This window comes from Dasypus novemcinctus, chromosome 3 (genome assembly GCF_030445035.2).
Source record: "Dasypus novemcinctus isolate mDasNov1 chromosome 3, mDasNov1.1.hap2, whole genome shotgun sequence".
Taxonomy (NCBI): Eukaryota; Metazoa; Chordata; class Mammalia; order Cingulata; family Dasypodidae; genus Dasypus; species Dasypus novemcinctus.
Window position 1 is genome coordinate 125306250 of NC_080675.1, and position 24260 is coordinate 125330509.

The 24260-nt window shown below is 37.0% G+C and overlaps 1 protein-coding gene across 5 annotated transcripts in view; it reads right to left on the bottom strand.

Moving 5' to 3' along the window:
• The window catches only part of MYO5A (myosin VA), a 243947-nt gene that overhangs the window by 92288 nt on the left and 127399 nt on the right, over nucleotides 1-24260 (bottom strand). For all 5 annotated transcript variants that reach the window (XM_058294223.2, XM_058294222.2, XM_058294221.2 and 2 more), the window contains 5 exons: nucleotides 15530-15795; nucleotides 14735-14816; nucleotides 9460-9600; nucleotides 5276-5401; nucleotides 3908-3991 (listed from right to left, as the gene is read on the bottom strand). In XM_058294223.2, coding sequence (XP_058150206.1) covers nucleotides 3908-3991; nucleotides 5276-5401; nucleotides 9460-9600; nucleotides 14735-14816; nucleotides 15530-15795 — 699 coding nt within the window. The remainder of the gene's footprint in view (nucleotides 1-3907; nucleotides 3992-5275; nucleotides 5402-9459; nucleotides 9601-14734; nucleotides 14817-15529; nucleotides 15796-24260) is intronic.

The window sequence follows — 24260 nt, forward strand, 5'->3', positions numbered from 1 at the left end:
TTATGTGTATATCAATCATAAGGATGATTTAGGAAATAACTCATGATGTATATAACAAATTGTTATACATAACATCCAATAATAGTTTCATGATATACAAACAAAAATATTCTTTGCTTTATAGAATAAATAACATATTCTAGCTTGGGTGGCTCATAAAGAGAAAAAAATTTAGCAAGGGAAGAAATGCTAAACTATTCAATAATAGACCATATACTTCCGAATCTTCTTTGCATTCAAACTGTCATTCTCAAATGCTAGCTCTCTAATAGCAGTTGCTTAAACTTTGTTACCTCTTCTGTGTGAAATGGTTAATGAGTTGGGCTGCAATATCATATTCACCACTAGGTGCTACAATCTAAAGATCTATAATATCTATTAGAAAAAGACACATTTTCAGACTTCAGGATACATACACTCTTACGTGTATATGTCTATGTGTGTGTGTGTGTATGCATCAAAGGTATTTAAATTTAAAACTCTCTAAATTTATTTTTCTAAATTAAAAGAATACATTTTAAATTGGTGTATCTGCTCTATTATTTCTTCTTTAGGTGGTGTTCCTACTACCTCACTAGCAATTCCTTCTCAGTCTTCTGTCCTGGCTCCTCTTCTGGCCAGCCTTAAAAAGTTGGAATGCCCAAAAACTTTCAAATATGAAATGGCCTCACATTTTTTCTTTTTTCCTTTTTTAAAAAATCTACATGTTCCTTCTAGGTAATTTCATTCAGTCCGATAGTTTTATATACCATCTAGGCTCTAAAGACTACTGAATTTACATCACCTGCCCTGACTTTTCCCATGAACTGCCAACTTTCATTTTCCACTTCCTATATGAGATGCCCACTTTGGCTACCTAATTGCCATCTCAAACTAAACATATCCAAAACAGAATCATGATTTCTTTACCCCAAATCCTAATCACTTAACAGTCTTCACCTCATTAAGTGTCACCATCATCCATCTAGTACCCCAAGGAAATAACTTAGAAGTCATCTTCAATTTCCCCCTTTCTCTCACACTCCCTACCTAATCCATCAAGAAAACCTGGCAACTCAACCAGTAAATTATATCCCATCGTCACCACTACAATCTTGGCATCTCAGACCATCATCTCTCTTTTATTCCATCACTAACTGCCTCATTTTTGTCCACCCCAAATACATCTCTACACAGCAGTACATCAGTCCTCAGCTGAAAACCTTCCAGACTTTCCCAAGGCAACACCACACTCTTTACCATGGTTGAAAAGGCCTTCCTTTCAAGATGAGGCCTCGGTGTACATGTCCTATGTGTCCCACTCACCTACCATGTTCCAGCCACAGCAGCTTTCTTTTTGGACCCCAAACACAACCTGCTTATTCAGTCTCAGTGCTCCCTACTTGCTCTTCCGTCTGCCTTGACACATCTTCTATCATTATTCAGGTTTCACCTCAAATGTTACTTCCTCAGAGAGGCCTTCTCTGACTACCCCTCACCTCCAACCCCACTCAAGTCATTTTCTAGCACAGTACCTTGTTTTACTTTCCTATAGCACTTAACATTCTCTGAAATTGCCTAAACATTTGATTAAGTGGTTATTGCTTATTCCCCACAAGAGCAGGGAACTTTGCCTGTCTCGTTTTCCATGTTTATGTTGCTAAATGGTAATTTTCTTCAATCATTTGTTGAAGAATTTATCCATGCTCCACTGACTGGGGATGCCAAACTTATTTAAAGATAGACAGACAGAGAGACAAACAGACAGGTAGGTAGATATGCCTAGACATTCCATCTTGTTTCTTTGATATGTCTCTATTCTTAATACCGGGCTCTGAACTGAATTTATGTCCTGGAAATCATGTTAAAGAAAACAGAATCCAAGTAACATCTTCAAATAATTTCAGTAATTACAACATTCACAAAGAGCTTTCCATACATGGAACACTTTTCTAAGGGTTTAATACAACTTATTTAATTTTCAAACAATCCCCATAAAGTAGACACTATCATGATTCTGTTATATACATGAAAGGTCTGAGGCATATAAACTCAGTAAATGACTTGTACTTCCCCTCATCAATTAGCAATATGCAAAGTAGGGATTGTAACTCATTTTAATGGTATTTGGTAGAGTTAAAATTTAGTAGTATTTAATCAAGTTGCAATTCATTCATGTGCTTCCTGATATTAGATGTGGCAACAGACTTCTTATAAATTAAGACAGCTTATGTTAAATCTATATTTCCTTTTCAAATAGTAAATTTGTCTAGATGCTGCAAAATTTTTAAAATAGATAAAACACATGCACACAAGCAACCCCACACTGTGTTACTACACAAGAAATTCTATTCAAAAATACAACACAAATATTAATCTTCTAAAATTAGTACTTCCTATAGAACAAATCAATGCTATGCTAACTAGAAGCTTCCTATTTAAATACAAAGTCCACACCCTCAGGTTGAGTTTCTGTAAAGACTGGGAGCAGGCTAAGCCCTTTCTTTAAGCTCTCTGTGAGGTAAATCACACATAATACCCATTCCAACTACAACAATGCCACTTAGACTGGCTGTCACTCCAAATGAGTCATCAGAACAGCTACCTCCTGACTATGATTAAGGATCCATTTGTCCATCAGATAAATTAAGCCAGAATAAAGACAAAACTGATTATAGGTACATGGGGAATAAGAACCTGTGAATGTTCTATTCAAGCTAAATTACTTCAGTGAAATGACAATACTAGAAATTTCATGATTATCAATATTCATAAAACAAAGATGAATTGTAATCTTTAACTGCATAATACTCAGGGATTGACATTATGAGAGCATTTTCTCTTACATATCAGTACTATAAGCTATAAAACATTAATGCCCAATGCCTGAAGTAAGAGAAAAAATTGACATTTTGTATAGACACTTTGACTTATCTTATTTTCTGGGGCTTGATATCAGAATTTGATCTTTACATGATCCTTTAATTAACAAAATAACTGAAAGTAAAAGTTTTTGCTCTGAAAACAAGAATCAAAATATTCATATACTATTCCAATGAAATTAAAAAGGGTTGTCTCAGAATAAACCAGAAAAACAAGGAGTACCAATTAGTAATTTGGAAGAATTTGCATAAATATTTTTACTTTTTTACTGAATATTTTAATATTAATTTTGCTAAACTGAGAGACTGGCTTCTTAGTTTGCTCCTATAGGATGAAAGTGAGCCATGCTCCCCTCCCTGTCGTTTGCTGATGAGAGTCAAAGAATGGCAGTTGGGATAAACCTAACAAAGATTCTAGTGTAACCATCATAGTTCTTTGTCATCTGGAATATTCTTTTCCCACTGGAAAGAAATGTTTCTGGTATCTATGCCTAAGAAAAATAATTCAGAGTACTCTAGACCAACACTGAAATTGCAGTCAATGGTCCAGAGATCATTCTCCATCTGGATGGAGTACGTAAGACCATATTTATAGCACATCTCTTAAAAATGACAAAGCAGGAAAACTGTTTTTTCTCATAGTCTCTCACAAAGGAACAAGAGATTCTAGAACTGCTGAAGATATAACAGTCCAGGTTTTTCATTTTTCATTTTTCACTTAAAAACAAAAGGTAACATTGCATAGTGGTTATTAGCACAAACTAAGTCAGATGGCTTAAGTTTTAATTTGGTTCCAAAACTCACTAGTGATGAAGTCTCTGTGCCTTGGTTGCTTTATCTATAAAATGGGAGTAATATCACCTCATTATAAGGTTTAGATAAATTAACATTTGTAAAGCACTTAGAAGAGAATCTGATACACAGTGTTATGTGTCTGATAAATAAAAACTAATATTAAACTGATTATTATTGTGAAAAAGCTAATTTTATAGTAATTAACATTTTAATGAATATGTCATGATTAGAGGAAGTCTATTCATGGTTACCTTGCTTGACTTAAGAACTTTAATTTGCTCTTCAAAAACAGTGTCTTTATTCTTTTCCAGAAAGCCTTCACATTGGTATTCCACCTGAAAACACAAGGAAGAATCTCCTTAACTTAAAAACTTTTGAATCGATATTCAAAAACATACTCAGGCTATATGTACAGCTCTTAGCAAAGTAGTACCATCAGTTTTATTTTAAGAAACAAGTACCACTCCTAATTCCTAACTATAGAATAAAATTCCCCAAATATTGTTTTTCCTAGGAAACAGTTGGAGCGCTGACTAACTGATCTAACAGATTCTCCCAATTCATGATTAAGCAGATTCATAGGAGTTTATCCTGTTCTCCCAAGCTGACCAAAGAAAGTTCTACCAAGACTGACCCAATGTGTCTTTTTCTAACCAGTTTACCATCTGGCGTAGGTAAGGGATTAAGCAGGTGAGAGGGTCAGAAGCAGATGGTTCTCTGACAGGGAGAAAGTTGAAGAGCTGACAATTGATAGTGGTAAATTTGGTGAAATAATGTATGATTGGTAAAGCAGGACTACTTGCCAATAGTCTACTTTATTCCTGCTGCCAAAACTCCAGAAGCTTCAGCCATCTGCCCTCAAGGGACTCTAAAGCCTCCATCACAAAGTCCTTAGATGGCCCTAAGGTCATTTAGCATTTCCAGCCAGAATTAAAGTAGATTTGGAAAGCCCTCAATCCCTAATGGGGACTAAAGCCCCACTGAAATATAAATTAGTCTTGTGGCTCCTGGTGTGCTAAGTAGACTATGGAGCTTGTGAAGCAGCCAGTTTGTGGGCCTTGTTTTTAGGGAGCCAGTGAATCAATCACAGAGGATGACGAAACACCTCTATTTCTATTCCGAAACCCTCAGGGCCAGATATGCTTTAGAAATCAGAATGCTTCAGGCATTTAGAGACATTAACATGAATATATATCATTTTATAATACCTCTATCAGAGTCTAAGGCAGCAATCTGTAATCGAACCATTAGAATCACTACACTGAAACATGTAAATTCTACTCTATGTGGGAAGAATAAAGTCTATAAATAATCTCAGGTCAGTTCATATCAGAGATCAGATATAACCACCAAATGTGTTATGAAAAGATTTTTGGTTTTCAGAGCTTTCTGGATTTCAGAATTATAGGTAGAGGATTATAGACACATATTTATTTTACAACATAATTCAATTTAAATTAAAGGAAGAGAAAACAAGCAAGCCCACACTGAAGATAGTTTGTCCTAAAGGTCTTAAAGAATGCAAGCATCAGTAAAGAAAAAAATGATACCTTTTCACTATTGACTTTTTCCCTCATTTAACTAAGCATTCATAAAGAAATAAGATAATGCTATCTTACTTTGTCAGCAAAATGTTGGATGATGAAAGCTTTATTTGATAGACGGGGCTTCTCAAAGAGGGTACATTTGTTTAAATGTGTGTTGTACAATTTTTGGGCCCAAGTGTCATCTGTACCTTTAGGCATCTATATTCAGGAAAAGAAAGAAAGAAAAGAAGGTAAATATCGTTATGAAACTCTTCTAATGCACTGACCAAGAGACCAATTTTTGGTTTTATCTTGAATTTAGGAACTCTCGTTCCTTTTTCATTTTTTTCTTAGAGGCCAAAAATCAATTACTAATGAAGACCATTAATGAGACCCTCTCACAGATGACCCAGTCCAAGCTTCGTGAAATTTGTTAAGTTCTGCCCATACCAGGAGTCATCAAACAAATATTTGATTTGACTTATTAAAAAAAACACAACAAAAACCTCACAAGTTAAAGATGAAATATTATAGCTATCATGTTTTCTTTTAACTTGTTAAATAAAAGTAACATACAAATAGTAAAATATATAATTCAGAAAAGTATAAAACAGAAAGTAGTCTTCTCTTTCCTTTTTCTCCAATTTTATTACCTCTACTTATCTTTAAAAGCAGGTACATGAAAGAGATCCTTTTATATGCTCCTTGCATTTTTTTCTTCTTAATAATAGCATTCTCTTATTTACAGATTAGGTTGTCTCTGTTTTTTGTTATTATGAAAACTAGCACAGTGGTTTCTTATTTGCATATATCTTAGACACTTTTACAAATATATTCAGAGGGTAAACTCCTAGGGGGACTGCTGGATCAAAAGGTATTTTTATTTTAATTTTGATAAATATTGTCAAGTTTTTGTACTAATATGTTGTACAAATATGTTGTACTTATCCACACTCTTCATCAAAAATATTTATGCAATATTCATTAAAAGTTTTGTCAGGGAAGCAGATATGGCTGAACCAACTGGGCTCCTGTCTACCATAAAGGAGGTCCAGGGTTCAATGCCCAGGGCCTCCCAGTGAAGGCAAGCTGGCCTGTATGGCAAGCTGGCCCACACAGAGTGCTGCCCCGCACAAGGAGTGCTGCCTCGTGCAGAGTGCTGCCTTGTGCAGGAGTGCTGGCCCATGCGGAGACCTGGTGCAGCAAGATGATGCAACAAAAAGAGACACAGAGGAGAGAAAATAAGAGACGCAGCAGACCAGGTAGCTGAGGTGGCTCAAGAGAATGATTGCCTCTCTTCCACTCTGGAAGTTCCCAGGATCAGTTCCCAGAGCTGCCTAATGAGAATATAAGCCGACACAGAAGAACACACAGCAAACGGACACAGAGAGTATACAATGGAGGTAGGGGGGAGAAATAAATAAATAAATAAAAATCTTAAAAAAATTTTTTTGTTAAATTTAAACTTCTCTATCTGATGGGTATCCCATTTTGGTTCTGATTTGCATTTTTTAAAATTTTAAGTGAAGCTGCTGAGCATTTTCTCATTACATGCACTCTTTTTTATTTTACTTTTTCCTTTTTATATTAGAGAAGTTGTGAGCTTACAAAACAATCATGCATAATGTGGAGAATTCCCATATATCACCCCTCCACCAACACACTGCATTGTGAAACATTTGTTACAGATTATGAAAGAACTTCATCAAAACATGTCCACAGCTTACATTTGGTATATTTTTTCCATACACTCCCCTATTATTAGCACCATGTATTAGTATTATATATTTGTTATAGTTCATGAGAGAACACTCTCACGTTTTTACTCTTAACCAAAGCCCACCATGTGCCACATGGTTCACTGGGATAGACAGTACCACACCTTGTACAATCCATCCAAAGTATACACTCAGTGGCTCTCACTTTCATCCGAGTTGTGCAGTTATTGCCTTAGTAAATTTTTAAATGTTCTCCTTAGTCCAAAAGAAAAAATCCCATACTCTCCTATTATTGATCCTTGCCAATGCTATAGTAACTTCTTTGACATCTTTGATGCAAGAATATTACAATCTTGCTGTTAACTATAGCCATAAGTTACATTAATTTTATTTTGCCCATGCATCTCCATATTCTTACCACTTGTAATAGTGACCTACATTTGTTCTAGTTCACAGAACTTTCTTATATTTGTACTGTTAACTACAATCCTCATCCACCACTGTGTTCACAATGTTTTCAGTCCCTAGATTATTCTCTAACTTTCTTTCAATTGACATTTATGTCCCCGAACTACCCCCTTTTCAGCCACAATCCCACTTATAAACCAGCCATATTAGTTAAACTCACTAAAATGTGCTACCATCAACCTTATCCAGTTCGACACTTTTACAGTCAAGCTAATGATAAATTCTACATACGTTAAGCATAAATACCCCTTCTCAGTCCTCATCCTATATCCTAGTTACCTATACTCTAGGTTTTAACTACATGTGTTTATTCTTTGTATTTAGTTCATATTAGTGAACCCATAGAATACTTTTCCTTTTGTGACTGGCTTATTTCACTTAGTATATTCTCAAGGTTCATTCATGTTGTCACACGTGTCCCAATTTCATTTCTTCTTAAAGCACATAGTATTCTATTGTATGTACATACCACGTTTTGTTTATTCATTCATTGTTTGATGGACTTTTGCATTGTTTCCATCTTTTAGCAACTGTGAATAATGTCACTAATACATCAGTGTACAAATGTTTACATCCCTGTTTTCAGTTCTTCTGGACATATTTCTAATAGAAGGGTAGAAGAATTGCCAGATCATATGGCAGTTCTATATTTAGCTTCCTGAGGAACCACCAAACCGTCTTACACAGAGGCTGCACCACTCTACATTCCCACCAACACTGAAGGAGTGTTCCTATTTCTCCACATTCTCTCCAGCACTTATAATTTTCTGTTTTGTTTTATTTGACCTTGTATGTGGGAAGCAAGTGCTCAACCAGTGAGCTACATCCACTCCCATCTGTTTTTTTTAAAAAATAATGGCCCTTCTATGAGGTATGAGATGATATCTCATTGTAGTTTTGATTTGCATTTTCCTAATAGCTAGTGATATTAAACATTTTTTCATATTTTTTTGCCATTTATATTTCCTTTTTAGAAAATGTCTACTTAAGTCTTTTGCCCATTTCTTAATTGGATTGCTTGCCCTTTTATTGTTGAGTTGTCATTACATACATTCTTTTTTTTTTTAAAGATTTATTTTTTATTTATTTCTCTCCCCTTCCCTCCTCTCCCCCATTTGTCTGCTTTCTGTGTCCATTTGCTGTGTGTTCTTCTGTGTCTGCTTGCATTCTCGGCGGCACCGGGAATCTGTGTCTCTTTTGATTGCATCACCTTGCTGCATCAGTTCTCCATGTCTGCGGTGCCACTCCTGAGCAGACTGCACTTTTTTTCGTGGGGGGCAGCTCCTTGCACGGCACGCTCCTTGCGCGTGGGGCTCCTGTGTGGGGGACACCCTTGCATGGCACAGCACTCCTTGCAAGCATCAGCACTGCGTGTGGGCCAGTACACCACATGGGTCAGTACGCCCTGGGTTTGAACCTTGGACCTCCCATATGGTAGGCGGACACTTTATCAGTTGAGACAAATCTGCTTCCCCATATATTCTTAATGTGGTAGGAAATCTGGATGCTTAGGAGGATAAATTTGTAGTAAGTTGCAATTTATTGCATATAAACTAAACATACATTAAGAGAAAGGATAGGTTACTCCTAAGATCTTAAGTTAATCAGCAATAAAGCTGGAGAACCACTATTTTTCCAGCATGCTGTATCTTCAAATATTAAAGCTAAAACTCCAAGTCCACCTTATATTTCAGTAATAAAGAACAACAACAAGCTGGTTTTTATATTATGGATATTTGAAACAATTATTCAAAATATCTTTTACACAATTTCTTGCATTTCTTTCCATATATTCTATTACTGAACAAAAAAGTAATAAAAATAAGAATACTTGATAGCAAAAGTTTCTAAAATTGGTAGTAGTTATATCCAATGTTTAAGTTTCACCTAACTTAGGATCAGCTGGAAAGAAAAGGAAAATTCTCCTACTTGGATTAGTAATTAGAATCCTTGGAATACAGTGACCCTTTAGAACACAAACAAGATGGCCCCTACCTGTTGTCACAATGGAATCACTGGTGGAACCCACTTACCTTCTGACCTTGATGTATCTATTTTGATAAACTAGGTATCCCAGAATATCACACTTACCTTGCATTCCTCATCCAGCAAATCCAGAATGCCCAGTTTAGATTCTATAAGATTAATACAAGGCTGATTATCATAAAAATCTATGAGTGTCCATGGAATTTGTTCCTTCATATACTCCTCTTGCTCTAATTTGAAAACATGCTAAAATGAAAAGAGAGAAAAGTAGGCATTATTGGGTCATTACCATAATGAGTATTATTTAAGAAACTACATAAAAAACACTTTAAGGGCTTACCAACATAATTTGAGATAGTCCATGCTTTCCAGCAACAAGAATCTCATTGAAGAAATATTATTTACATACAGAGAACAATATAAGAAAACAAACAAAAATCACAGGCAATAAAACCTCAGCTTTGTAGGATTCTTGGCAAACAAGTAAAACTAGGTAAGTCAATGTTTTAAAAAGCTGATAAATTTAAGTCTCTTTAAATTTTTTTCATATGTATATTTCCAAAAATGCACTATGTATTTTTTGGTTTCTTAAATTATTACACAGTGCTGCTAGCATAATGGGACAGAGGAGTGCCATAGCTGACCTTGAACAATCATCATAATATTTGTTTGGAAAAGAAGGTAGGACAGCAGAACTCTGTCCCTTTAAAAAAATCTTTCACAGAAGTCTCACCCAGCAACTTCTGCTTCCATATATTTAGAGGTGGACCACATGACTACTGCTAGAGGGAAAGTGACTAAAAATAAAGGAGTTCTAGAAGGAGTCAATCTACAATACACAAAAAAAATAATTCACAACAAAAACAAAAATTTATGTGCAGATATTTCATTGCAGCACTTTTTAAATATTAGCAAAAAAGCTGGAAACAACAGAAATATCCAACGATGAAAAAGTGAAGAAATGAAGTAAATTATGACACATCAATATAATGGAAATATGCAAACTATAAAATCATAGTTATGAAGAGCAATGTCAAAAAATTTCATGAGAAATAAAGCAGTACACAAAGTATGTGGGAAATATACCAAAATGTTGGCAGCAGATCTCCCTAGATATGGGTTATTTTCAATATGTAAGTTATAATAATCTATATTTTACAAGATTTTTACAATAAATGTTAAGCTTTCATAATAAGCATATTTTTTAAAATGCCCTCTAGAATGTTGAGACGTGCTGGGCGATGCTTTCAGCATAACACAGCAATTCTCTTAAGTAACTGAGTGCTGAAGTTCACGTGCCTCCGAATTAGACAATAGCCCATCTTTTGCATCTGCCTTGATTCTTCTCTATCGTCAGGGAGCTCACTTGCAGTTTATGTTCCTGGGTTCTACATCCAGTTCTATAAGTAGTTGCAACCACTACCAATCCATTGCTTTTTCTACTATGCTTTAGCCACTGTTATCACTGCTTTTAATTTCTATTACTGTTTTAAGACAATATGTGTATCTACTATGTGCCAGTCACTGCATATGGTCAACAACATAGATGTTGGGTCTGCCCTTGAATTTATGGGAGCCATAGCTATGGGAACTAAGCAAGTCAAGAGAATAGAAGGGGCATTCCAACCATTGCTGCAGTTCCTGCTTTGGGCTAACCCAGCCAAAGCTGCTGACATCACAACTCCCAGTCTCTACAGATGCTAACTACCACTAGTTCTCCTGGGGTTTCTGCTTTCCTTCACTTTTCCCATTTGTCTTACACATGTTGCTATTTTACTGAGAAGGCTATGACCAGATACAACTTGTACTTTCTAGGATTCAAAATGCCATGATGCTACCAAGGTCTAAAAGATTTCTGAAACATACCTCTCCTCAAGAACCTGGAACTTGCCTACTTATTCTATACTATTGTAATGCCTCTCTGCTCATTTGCAGTGTTTATAGTCTAACCAGCTGCAATAATCTTTAATTTTTTAAAAAAGGTCATCCATATGAATATTTATGTCATGCTAATTAGAAAGCAATTTTCTTCTGTTACTTTGATAAATGAGAAGGCAAATAGGGACACTATGTGTCAGCAACATGCTCTGACTGATGGTACCAATATTTTCCAAAACAATGAGCACTGTCCTTTCGTTTAATTAATATGCAGTCTCAACAACAACAACAAAAAACAATGCTTCAGACTTTAAGAGAGCTTGTTTCTCAGTCACATCTCTATGTCTAGTTTGGCAAAGACCGTGGGACTTCAAAAATTTTGGATGTTCAGTTGTCAGAGTGAATGTAGGCATGGGGCTCAATATGGCAGGAGATCCTTGGTCAACACAGTAATGCCTGCAAGCACTAAGCATACCACTCACAGTGTTTACTATTCCTACTGCCCTCACCCACAGCCTCAGCTGAAGGAACAGTAATGCCTGCAAGCACTAAGCATACCACTCACAGTGTTTACTATTCCTACTGCCCTCACCCACAGCCTCAGCTGAAGGAACAGTCCCATGCAGCCAGTTCTTTTACTCTGAGATTCCATGTCCCCAGGTACAGCTGAGTGAACCAAATGTGGGTACCTGAGGACATTCTATTGCCAGAGACCTCTGATTAAAAAATGAACTGAGTTAAAAAAGATTCTTTCCCAGGTCTCTGAACTGGGAAACAAGGAAAGAATTGGGTAATTAGCAGTATGAGCTGAAGCTGAAAGAAGCCAAAATGAATGGGAGCTAAGCAAGACAAGAGGATGGAAAAGCATTTCAATCACTGCTACAGTCACAGAAAGTGAGGATGCAGAAACCTTGAGGTAGTGAAAATATATACAGAATAGAAAGAGACACTATGCCATCTGATAGTGAGAGGGACTGGAGCAGTTGGCACAGAGATGCTATGATGCAGTATGTTCTGTGTATGTGTGTGCACGCATGCACACATGTGTGGGAGGGAGAGGAAGAGAGAGAAACAGATAGAGACAGAAAGAGAGAAAGAGAGGAATGAGACAGAAATACACACACAGAGACATGAGGTCCCTGAAAAGAGACAAACTAGTCAGTTCCTAATACAGTGGCCTTAGTTCCTTACATTTCCAGGCAACACTTGTGCCAAAAGATACTTGGAGAGAGCTGAACGCTATGGCACTGATTAAAGAATTAAGAAACTAAGAAAAGTCTTGAGAAATGAAAATGCTGAATTCAGTTTCCAAGTGATAGGCTTTTATCTCATGCAGAGATGAAAAAAATGCACTGTATTAGAACAGAAATAGTAAGGTTTTACGACTACCTCTACGTATTTCATTGTGCTATGCAGTTTAATTTGCTATATAGAAATGATTACAATTTTTGAAAAATTTATCAAAGTATATGCAATATCTATTTAAAAATCAAACTGTCTAAAACATTTTATAATGACAAGTAATAACCCCTTATTCCTGCCCTCTCCGCCTCTCCATTGCTTGCGTTCACTGTCTGCTCTCTGTGTCTGTTGCATGTTCTCTGTGTCTGTTCATTGTGTGCTCCCTGTGCCTGTTTCTCTTCATTTTTTTCTTACGAGGCATGGGGAACCAAACCCGGAAACTCCCATGTGGAAGGGAGGTACCCAATCACTTGAGCCACCGCCACTCCCTGCTTGTTGGGTCTCTCATTGTGTTTCCTCATTGTCTCCCCTCATTGTGTCATCTGGTTGTGTCAGATCGCCACACCAGTCCATCATGTCAGCTTATCGTTTTGCTCATCTTCTTTAGGAGGTACCAGGAACCAAACCCAGGATCTCCCATGTGGTAGGCAGGTGCTCAACTGCTTGAGCCTCATCCACTTCCCTGAGGTTGTGTTTTTTTTTAAAGATTTATGTATTTCTTTATTTTTCTCCCCTCCCCTCACCCCAGTTGTCTGTTCTCTGTGTCTATTTGCTGCATGTTCTTCTTTGTCTGCTTCTGTTGTTGTCAGTGGCATGGGAATCTGTGTTTCTTTTTTGTTGTGTCATCTTGTTGTGTCAGCTCTCCGTGTGTGCGGTGCCATTCCTGGGCAGGCTGCACTTTCTTTTTGCGCTGGACAGCTCTCCTTACGGGGCATACTCCTTGCGCATGGGGCTCCCCTACGTGGGGGACACCCCTGAGTGGCACAGCACTCTTTGCGCGCATCAGCACTGCGCATGGGCCAGCTCCACACGGGTGGAGGAGGCCCAGGGTTTGAACCACGGACCTCCCATGTGGTAGACTGACGCTCTAACCACTGGGCCAAGTCTGCTTCCCTGAGGTAATGTTTTTAACTTAGCTATTTCTTCTGATATTTACCTACACATCCATAAAGAACATACTTATCAGCTATTTTTATCATTTTGAAGCATCTATTGATTTCCCGCTAAGATAGATTATGTTAAGCTCACATGCCACCTCTCTATTGCTCCTTTCCTATCATCCTAATATTACTATTTTTATTATTTTTGGTGCTTAAAACACTACTTTTAGACTTCTATTTTTGTTTGATCAGCTATATACCACACCACTAGACTCCTGTCCATAAAATGAGGATACTAAAGGCTTTCTTTCTGTTCTTCAACTCTCTTCTCTTCCATCTATCATCTAATTCCTATGGTCATTACTAATATCCTCTTTCATCAAATAAGCACCCCTAATCTTGGGCTTAGCACTGTCTCTTTATATATCCTAATTTAATCTATACAACTGTATGTGGTAGGGACTATTAGGGAAGCTAAGGCCTAGGGCTGTCAATTAACTTGCCTAAGGTCCTCTGGCTAGTTAATGCAGAGCAGGATTCAAACCTAGGCAGTTTACTTTTGGTTCACACTCTGCTGCCCTTTATTTTTAAGCTCCTCCAAATCCCCCAAGACCATAACAATCCTCTAAGATATGTGATATTACTTCATAAGATAATTAAACCAGAGCCACTCTCCAAATATTCCCATTGCCATTGACTCACTGAATGCCTTAGAGAGTTGAAAAGAGAATATGTGACGTTCTGATTTTCAATCCTGACATGTTGCTAATACAGCAAATAAGAGTTAACATAATCATAAGTGTACATATATTAGCCTCAAGAACAACAAATAAAGGATATTCCTGGGCAAAAAGTTTCATACCCCTCTACAATTCTATCTAATGCACTTCCTGCTTACTTCATTCAATTTATTTGGACCAAATTTTCATTATTCTCAGACAATAATCCAAGGGTGCTCTTTAATCTTACTTGGGCCACAGAATACTTTTTTCCAATGTTACATCATTTATTAATCACCAATCCTTCATAGTTTAACTGTTCTACCAAATTATAATAATTATAGTTCAAGACTTTATTTCAGAGACCAGGCTTTAAACACAGACTAGGAGTTCAAGAGAATAATATATAGAAGAATATTATTCAAAGAAGAAAATTCTTACCATATTGAATTGTTGCTGTAGTTTTTCATTTGCATAATTTATGCAAAACTGTTCAAAACTATTTATCTCAAATGTTTCAAATCTGTAAAACCAAAAATAATGTGGGAAGGGGAAAAAAGGGAACTAAGAGCTTTTTATAAATATTCGAAGTGTGCACTTTAAAAGGAAAGAAATGAGAAATTCCTCAACATTGTGAAACTTTCCATATCAGTGAAGAAAAAAGGTTTAAGTCAGTAACATAGAATATGTACCCAGCCAAGTGAGCATTAGCCAAGCAGCAAAGAGATGGTTTTAAAGGCTCTAGCATGCAGAGGTATTTAACAAATAAATAAGGCATTGCTCTTACCAGTTTATAGAAAGTTTCTACACATATAGAATGGAAATAAGAATAGAAACCACATAGGTTCTTCTGAAAATTCTACCAGAATGAAAAGTTTGGCATCAAATAAGCACAATTGTACAGGAAAGGCTTTAACAGTTGAAGAAAGGTATCCAGAAAAAGCAAACTAACAAATGAAATTATATTTCTAGAAATTCAGGGATAATTTACCATATAAGAGTCTGAAAACAAGTCAATTCCACCCACTAGCTTAATAAATTAATGCTGGGTTCTAGTTAAGTTTTAAATAACAAGCAATTATATCAGCATCATCAAGGTACTCTTGAATTATCTTAGGTAGGGTTTCCCTTCTTGCCAGCAGGAGATAGAATCAAATACCCATTCAGAATTGCCAGGTAGTCTCTAGATGCAAATGCTCTCTGATGGATCTCTAAATATTAGCCAAATATACTTACCCATAAATATCTAACACACCAATGAAAGAATGCTGTTTGACAGCAGAATGGAGAGCCTGATTGACATGATCTACAATCCAGTTAAAAAGCTTAGCATAGATGTGTTTGGCCAAAGCATCGCGGGCATTCGTGGCCTGCAACTTGGAGATGGGCTTTATGTACGTTTCTGTGGCAGTAGCCAGCTTCCGATGGCAGAGCCAGTGACACATCTCCTCATAATCCACGCCCATGAGGTCACAGAAGATGATGAGAGGTTCATGCTTGGGCTGCCGAAAGAGAATTAGTTATTTCCAATGACCAGATCAATCAAATAAGAATTTCCTACAATATGCTAATTAAGACAAAATAAAACCCAGCAATTTCTTTGTTAAAATAAACAACAAGATCTCCTGAAGCAGACTGGTGAAAATAATCATCCTCAAAAACCAGCATCTAGACAGCATTTTGTAATTTCTTCTGAGGCTCATTTTAAAAATAACCTCTTACTTCAGATTCTTCATGCTATTTTGTTTGTATCTCTCTTATGACATATTCAATTAGTCAGTCAATCAGAATATTAGTCAGCTAGTCAACAGATATTTTCTGAGTGCCTATTATGTGCCAGTGAGCAAAAAAAGGCATGGTCCCTGTCCGCCTACATACTAGGGGAAATAGATATTAATCACATGATTGCTAACTACAATGTAAAATTACTACAAAGGAGGACACTATGCTATACTTCTATGTGAGAGGAGGATGATCTACTCAGGGAGGCTAGAGACAGTTGCCTTAAAAAAGTGAGTTGAGAGCTGAAGGATGAGAAGGGGAGTTAAGAGTTTACCAAGCAAAGGGAACAACTGGTATCAAAGTTCTATGAGTGAGGGAAACTAGCAACAGGAGGTATTGAAGCCAAGTTAAGAAAAAATATATATAAGATGAAGCCAGAGAGAAAGACAGGGCTTCAGAATTGCTGGTCTTTATCCTGAGAGCAATGGGAGGACAACTGAATGGTTTTAAATAGGTACATGATAGTTATTTGTATAATTTCTTTTATTAGAACCTCTTTAATGGCTTATACATCCCTGTATACTCTAGAGTATCTTCCATGGGCCTTGCATGAGTAGGTGTTCAAAAAATACTTAATTTAATCCATTTAAGTACATTATATTTTTCAGCATCTTCACTCACATATATTAATTAAATCTGATAATTTTATTTAGGAATAATCAGAGTGAACATTATCTATAATTGATAAATGAAGAAACAACATCCAAGAAAATAAATGGCTTGTCAAAGATCACATGGCCAATTTATGGCAGTCAGCATTAGAACCTGGGCCTCCTGATACCCTCTTCCCCTTCCCCTTCCCGCTAGAGCAGTCCCCTCCTTCTTCTATCCTGCCCCTTGCCCCTCTCCACAGGTACACACTTCAGATATGAATCAACACTATTATAACAGTATGGCTCAACTCCCTTAAATAAGCACGTATATATATATATACATGCATTTACCACCATTCAGAAGTGGATCAAGATTCTCTAATCATATTCTGTTTGAAGGTTGTTACGGTATTCTGAGTTAATGCCACCTTCTTTCCAATGTAGACACAACTGATTTTAAATAGGTACATTTAACCACATGAAACCATCTCAACCTTGCAACCAAAGTCATCAAACAACAAGGAAGTTACAAATCCACAAGGAAAGACTATTTTCAAATTTAATTCTTACTTTATTAAAATACAGATATTGTTAATGCATTTCCCATAAATATTTAGTTGATTTTAAAAGTTTAATGTTTAAAATTAACGGAATTTTTAAAAAAGTTACTATAAAACACTAGTAAAGAATGAAGAATAGCAATACAATAAACACCTGTGTACCTACCATACTGTGCTATGCCCAAGAAAAATAACATCACTATTATCTCTCAAGTCTTGTGTTCCCCTGCCCAATTCCTTCTCTCTTTTCTACCACTCAGAGGTGCTAGATCTTTCAAATGTTTGCAACATCTGTCATTTTTAAAAAATTTTTATTCATTTTTATTTATATCTGTGGCATCCATCATGTTCACCTAATTTTTCATGCCTAATATAATTTTTGTGTCTTTAAGAAAATACTATATCTTTGTTTTCTGTTTCATTAATTGCTACTCTTATCTTTTTATCTCCTTTCTTCAATCTTTATAGGGTTTATTTTGTTCTTTTTCTAACTTTTTTGGTTAGGTGTTGTAGCAGTTTGATATTGTTTATGAATTCCAAAAATAGATATTGGATTATGTTTGTGAACTGGTCTGGACATATTAGATTGTACTGAAATCAGAGGTTTCACTTTTACTTGATTAAATAATGATTAAGGCTTTGATTGGGCCATGTCAGTAGGATGTTGAGTGCCAGCCTCCTTGGTGGGCGGGAACTCACAGAGAAAAACAACAAGGCACAGTTGGTTGGAATTTTGAGCTGGAGCCCCAGGAGTAAACACACAGAGAAGCAAAAACATTAGACACAGCAGGGGCCCTGGGAAGAAAGAAAAGTGGTTTACCTGATAGTCTACAGATGACTTTGTGAAGAGACCAGAGCAGCTAAGCCTGGAGAAGAACAAGCCCTGGGAGAGAGATAAGACTTATCCCAGCCTACAGCTGATATTGGAAGAAGCTGGGGCCATGGAACCAAGAAAGGAAGAGGTAGCCTGAACCCTTGCAGATGTTGGCAGCCCTCTTGCTCCAACATGTGGCAACAGACTTTGGTGAGGGAAGTAACTTATACTTTATGGCCTGGCAACTATAAGCTTTCTACCCCAAATAAATACCTTTTATAAAAGCCAACAGATTTCTGGTATTATGCATCAGCACCCCTTTGGCTGACTAATACAGATGCTTAGTTCATTAATTATAGCCTTTCATCTTTTCTAATGAATTTCCATTTAAGTACCACTTTAGCTTCATCCCACAAGTTCTGATGTAGAGAATTTTCATAATTGTGCAACTCTAATATTTTTCAATTCCTAATCTGATTCCCTGCCCCCTTTGGTCTAGGAGGTATCTGGAAGCATGATTCTTAATTTCCAATACATTGTGCTTATCTAGTTACCTTTTTATTACTGGTGTCAAATTTAATTGTACTGTGGTCAGGAGCATAGTCTATATGATACCAATCTTTTGAAATATATTGGAACTTGCCTGTAGTCAATGTTTTAAAGTGTTCCATGCATGTATTTATTCTAAAGCTGTTAGTTGTACTCTTCTTTATATGTCCATTAAATTAAGATTGTTAATTGGTTCCAAGTTCCTATAACTTTCCAATTTTTGTACTTCTTCACCTATCAATATTCGAGAAGTCAATAATCTCTCACTACGATGCAGATTTGTCTAGTCATTCTTGTGCTTTTTGTTAATTTTTGCTCTATATATTTTATAGCTATGTCTTCAATACATGCATTATTTAGAATTATTACACCTTGCTGGTGAATAAAATTTTTCTTTATATAGTAACTCTATCTTTAGTGCTCCTTTTGGCCTCAAAGCTTATTTTGTCCAATATTAATTTATGTCTGCCAGTTGTTTCCTAGCTAGTATGGTATTTCTTTTTTATTTTGGCCTTCCTATACCTCTATGTTTTAGGAATGTTTCTTTTAAATGTATATGCCAGGGGGAAACAGATGTGGCTCAACCAGTTGGGCACCTGCCTACCACATGGGAGGCCCCAGGTTCGGGTCCTGGTGCCTCCCACGAAAATAAGAAGACAAGCAGATGCCACTCCTGCTGCAACAAGCTAGACACTGCCCCTGCTGCAACAAGCAGATGCCACAAGCCAGCAGATGCTGCATACAATGGGGAGTGGCTGTGGCTCAGGCTGTTGGGCACTTGCCTCTCATGTAGGGGAGGTCCCAGGTTTGGTTCCCAGGTCTCCTGAAGGAAATGAGCAAATAATGAGTAGACAGATGAGAGAACTACCTGGGGGGTGGGGGGGTAAATAAAGAAAAAAATAATAAAGTATGTATTAGTCAGCCAAAGGGGTGCTGATGGAAAATACCAGAAATCTGTTGGCTCTTTTTTTTTTTTAAAGATTTATTTATTTATTTATTTCCCCTTCCCCCCGACCCCGGTTGTCTGTTCTCTGTGTCTCTTTGCTGAGTCTTCTTTGTCTGCTTCTGTTGTTGTCGGGGGCACGGGAATCTGTGTTTCTTTTTGTTGCATCATCTTGTGTCAGTTCTCCATGTGTGCTGCACCATTCCTGGGCAGGCTGAACTTTCTTTCGCACTGGACGGCTCTCCTTACAGGGCGCACTCCTTGTGCGTGGGGCTCCCCTATGCGGGGACACCCCTGCGTGGCAGGGCACTCCTTGCGCGCATCAACAGTGCGCATGGGCCAGCACCACACGGGTCAAGGAGGCCCGGGGTTTGAACCGCGGACCTCCCATGTGGTAGACGGACGACCTAACCACTGGGCCAAGTCCGCCACCCTGTTGGCTCTTATAAAAGGTATTTATCTGGGGTAGAAGCTTACAGATACCAGGCCATAAAGCATAAGTTATTTCCCTCACCCAAGTTTACTGCCATGTGTTGGGGCAAGATGGCTACTGACGTCTACCAAGAGCTCAGGTTTCTTGGGTTCCTCTCTTCCCAGGGCTGCGTTTCTCCCCAGGCTCAGCTGCTGTGCTCACTCCACAAGGCCAGCTGCAGACTATCAGGCAAACAGCTCTCTCTCTCTCCCCAGGGCTTCTACCATGTGTAGGGAGCCATCTCTATTCCTCTGTGTTTTTCTCTTGTGCGTTCACTTTCTAGGTTCCAGCTCAAAACTCCAGCATCAAAAAAACTTCCAACTATGTCCTTTGTCAGAGCGACAAGGAGTGGGGACTCAATGCCCTACTGACATGGCCCGATCAAAGCCCTAATCATAATTTAATCATGCCCAGGTACAGACCAGTTTACAAACATAACCCAGTGTCTATTTTTGGAACTCATAACTATATCAAACTGCTACATAGTGTAAATAAATAAATTTTTAAAAAAATATATTTTTTTACAAAGTATATGCCAGGGAGTAGATGTGGCTCAAGCAGTTGAGTGCCCACTTCCCACATGGGAGGTTCCAGGTTTGGTTCCTGATGCCTTCTGAAGAAACAAAACAACCAGCAAAACAAACAAAAAAAACAATTTAGGGAGGTCAATGTGGCTCAGTGATTGAGCTCTGGCTTCCCACATATGAGGTCGTGGGTTCAATCCCCAATACCTAGAAAAAAAAGTATATGCCAGTCTAATAATCTGTGTCTTTTAACTGTGATTATTTATTTCTGTTATCTAATTCTGTGCTTCTATTTGTCCCATCTTTTCTAAGTTTCTTTTTCCCTCTATTTCTTCTTTTATTTTGGATTATTTTTCTCAATCCATATTCCTCTCTATAATTTGAAAAATTTACTTTCTACTTTATTTTTATACTAGAAGCATTAATTTGCATAATTAAATAAATAACAGTAACTATAAACATTCAGCCTCAATCTATGTGCAATGTGCAACACTTTTAGTTCTATCTTGTTTTTTTGTGGGAAGAAGAGGGGACACTGGCAATTTGCTTTTTTTAAATTCTGAACTAATTTTAAACTAACAAAAAAGTTTCAAGAATAGTACAAATAATTTCCGTCACCCAGATTTCCTAAATATTAACATTTTACCACATTTACTTTTATCACTATCTTCTTTCTCTCACTCTTTCACACACATACACATACACATTACTTTTTCAGAATATTTTGACAGTTAATTGCAAACATGATGCCCTTCTAAGCTGTAAATATTTCAGTACATATTTTCTAAAAAAAAAAAGGACATTGGCCATTTTGACTCTGCCCCGGGCATGAGGGGAAGCAGGGCTGACTGAAAATCACAGTGCTTCTAAGGACCAACTTCTTTCCACCCAGGCTGGTTTGCAAGTCTAGCCTAAACCCCAAACCCACCTCTGGCAGGGAGGAAGCTGGGGGGGATCTGCTCCACCTCTCCAGGAAGCTGCAAGCCACTCTGTAGAAGGTGGTACCCATGCTACTCTAGGGGCACAAGCCGCCTCAGGACCTATTCCATGGCTGGAGTTAGAAGCCCCATTTCCCATAAACGGTGGAGGAAGAGACAGTTGTCCACTGGCCTCAGCTACTGATTAGTGGACTTGGCTGGCTAAAGTATAATCATAGCGACAGCTGGGGTATGAGCCTGTCCGAGTGGGAAAGAGTCTGGTAGCCGCCATTTTTACTCCACCCCCAGCATGATATTCCCCTTTTCATTTTTTATTTCATTTCTTTGCATCTTCTCTCTTTTTTTCTTAGTCAGTCTAGCTAAGGGTTTGTCGATTTTATTAATCTTCTCAAAGAACCAACTTTTGGTTTTGTTAATTCTTTCTATTGTTTTTTTGTTCTCAATTTCATTTATTTCTGCTCCGATCTTTGTTATTTCATTCCTTCTTCTTGCTTTTGTATTTGTTTGCGGTTATTTTTCTAGTTCCTCCAGCTGTGTAGTTAGGTCATTGATTTTAGCTCTTTCTTCTTTTTTAATGTAACCATTAAGGGCTATAAATTTTCCTCTCAACACTGCCTTCACGGCATCCCATAGGTTCTGATATGTTGTATTATTGTCATTTGTCTCAAGATATTTATTGATTTCTCTCAAAATGTCTTCTTTGACCCACTGGTTATTTAAGAATGTGTTGTTTAATCTCCTCTACTGTTGGTGGGAGTATAAAATGGTGCAGCCTCTGTGGAAGAGAGTTCGGTGGTTCCTCAGGAAGCTAAATATATAATTGCCATATATCCAGCAATTCCTCTACTAGGAATATATCCAGAAGAACTATAAACTATGACATGAACAGACATCTGCACACCAATGTTCATAGTGGCGTTGTTCACAATTGCCAAAAGATGGAAACAACGCAAGTGTCCATCCACCAATGAGTGGATAAACAAAACGTGGTATATATATACAATGGAATACTATGCTGCAGTAAGAAGAAATGAAATTGGGACACATGTGATAACATGGATGAGTCCTGAAGACATTATACTAAGCGAAGTAAGCCATACACAAGAGGACAAATATTGCATGGTCTCATTGATATGAACAAAATACGAATAATAAACAAATAGAATTAAAACCTAGAGTATAGGTTATTAGGAGGTAAGAGGAGGGTTGAGAAGAACTACTGATGCTTAATGTATGTAGAAGTTTTAATTAACTAAAAGTGCAGAAATGGATAGAGTTGATGGTAACACATTATAGTGAGTAGCAACTGGTTTATAAATGGGATTGTAGTTTAGGGAAGCAACTGTCAATAGAAAGAAAGCTAAAGAATAATCTAGGGATTGAATAATACAGTGAACCCAGAGGTGGATGAGGATAGTGGTTAAGGGTACAGCTAGAGCAGATGTACATCACTATTGCAGGGTGACGGGAATATGGAGAGGCATGGGAAAACTACAATTTGTGTAACCTATAGACTGTGGTAACAGCAATACTATAATATTCTTGCATCAGTGTCAAAGTTGTACTGTTGATAATGGAGGTGTAGGGGAAAAGTGTGCCAAATGTATGCTATGGACCATGATTGGTGATAATGTCTGATGATTTTATTTCATAATCTGTAACAAATGTTCCACCATGGTGTGGTGTTGTATGGGAAATCTACACATTTGTATGATTGTTTTGTAACCTCACAACATCTGTAACAAAAATATATTTTTAAAAAATAGTGTGGGTTGGGGGAAAAATTCACCAAATGTAAGATAAGTACTGTAGTTGGTAGTAATATTTTGATGATGCTCTTGCATAGCTTGTAACAAATGTTTCACAACAATGCCAAGTATTGGTGGAAGGGTGATGTATGAGACTCCTGTGTGATATTATGTATGTCTATTTTGTATGTCTATTTTGTAAGTTCACAATCTTTACTATACACTTATTGCTTATGCAAGTTTGTGTATTTGTGTATGAATGATAAACTTCAGTAAAAAACTAAATATAAAAAAATTTAAAAAGCAAAAAAAGGGACATTATCTTACATAACCCAAGTATAGCAAACAAAATCAGATAATTAGCAATGTTACAACTCTAGTATCTAACCTGCAGATCTTACCCAATTTTTGCCAATTTATATAAAAATGCCCTCTGTTGCAAAAGAAAGTACATTTTTTATGGTCCAGGATCCAATCCAGGATCCTGCATTGAATTTGGTTTGCACTTTTGAGGTACTTCTGCCACAAAAGCATATCCCAAATCAAATCATGTGACAACATCATACAGATCCAAATTGAGAAACATACTCTTAAATGTCAAGGTCATGAAAGGCAAAAGAAAAATACAGAAGAACTATTCAGATTAAAGGATGCTAATGCAGACACAAGTGAGTTTGAATAAATAGCCACATTTAATCATGTGAAACCATCTCAACCTTATAACCAGTATCATTAAACAATAAGGAAGTTGCAAATTCACTTTAAAAGGCAGGGTTTCAACCTGTTCTACTATTTTATGAGTCCTAGGTTTTGTCTCTTGTCTTCTATACCCAACCTGGCTATAAAAACCAAAACCCAAGGTCATGGTATTTTTCAAATGCTCTCAAGGTGAATCCTAGCTTCAGAGTTCTGCTTAACTATCTGAATTCCTCTTTTCACTCAATTTTTAGCTGTGGAATAATTCTTATGCATTTATTTTTTTAAGGTTTAAATAATTTATCCAGCATAATGATCAATCAAGGTACCTGGTCACAATTAATGGGG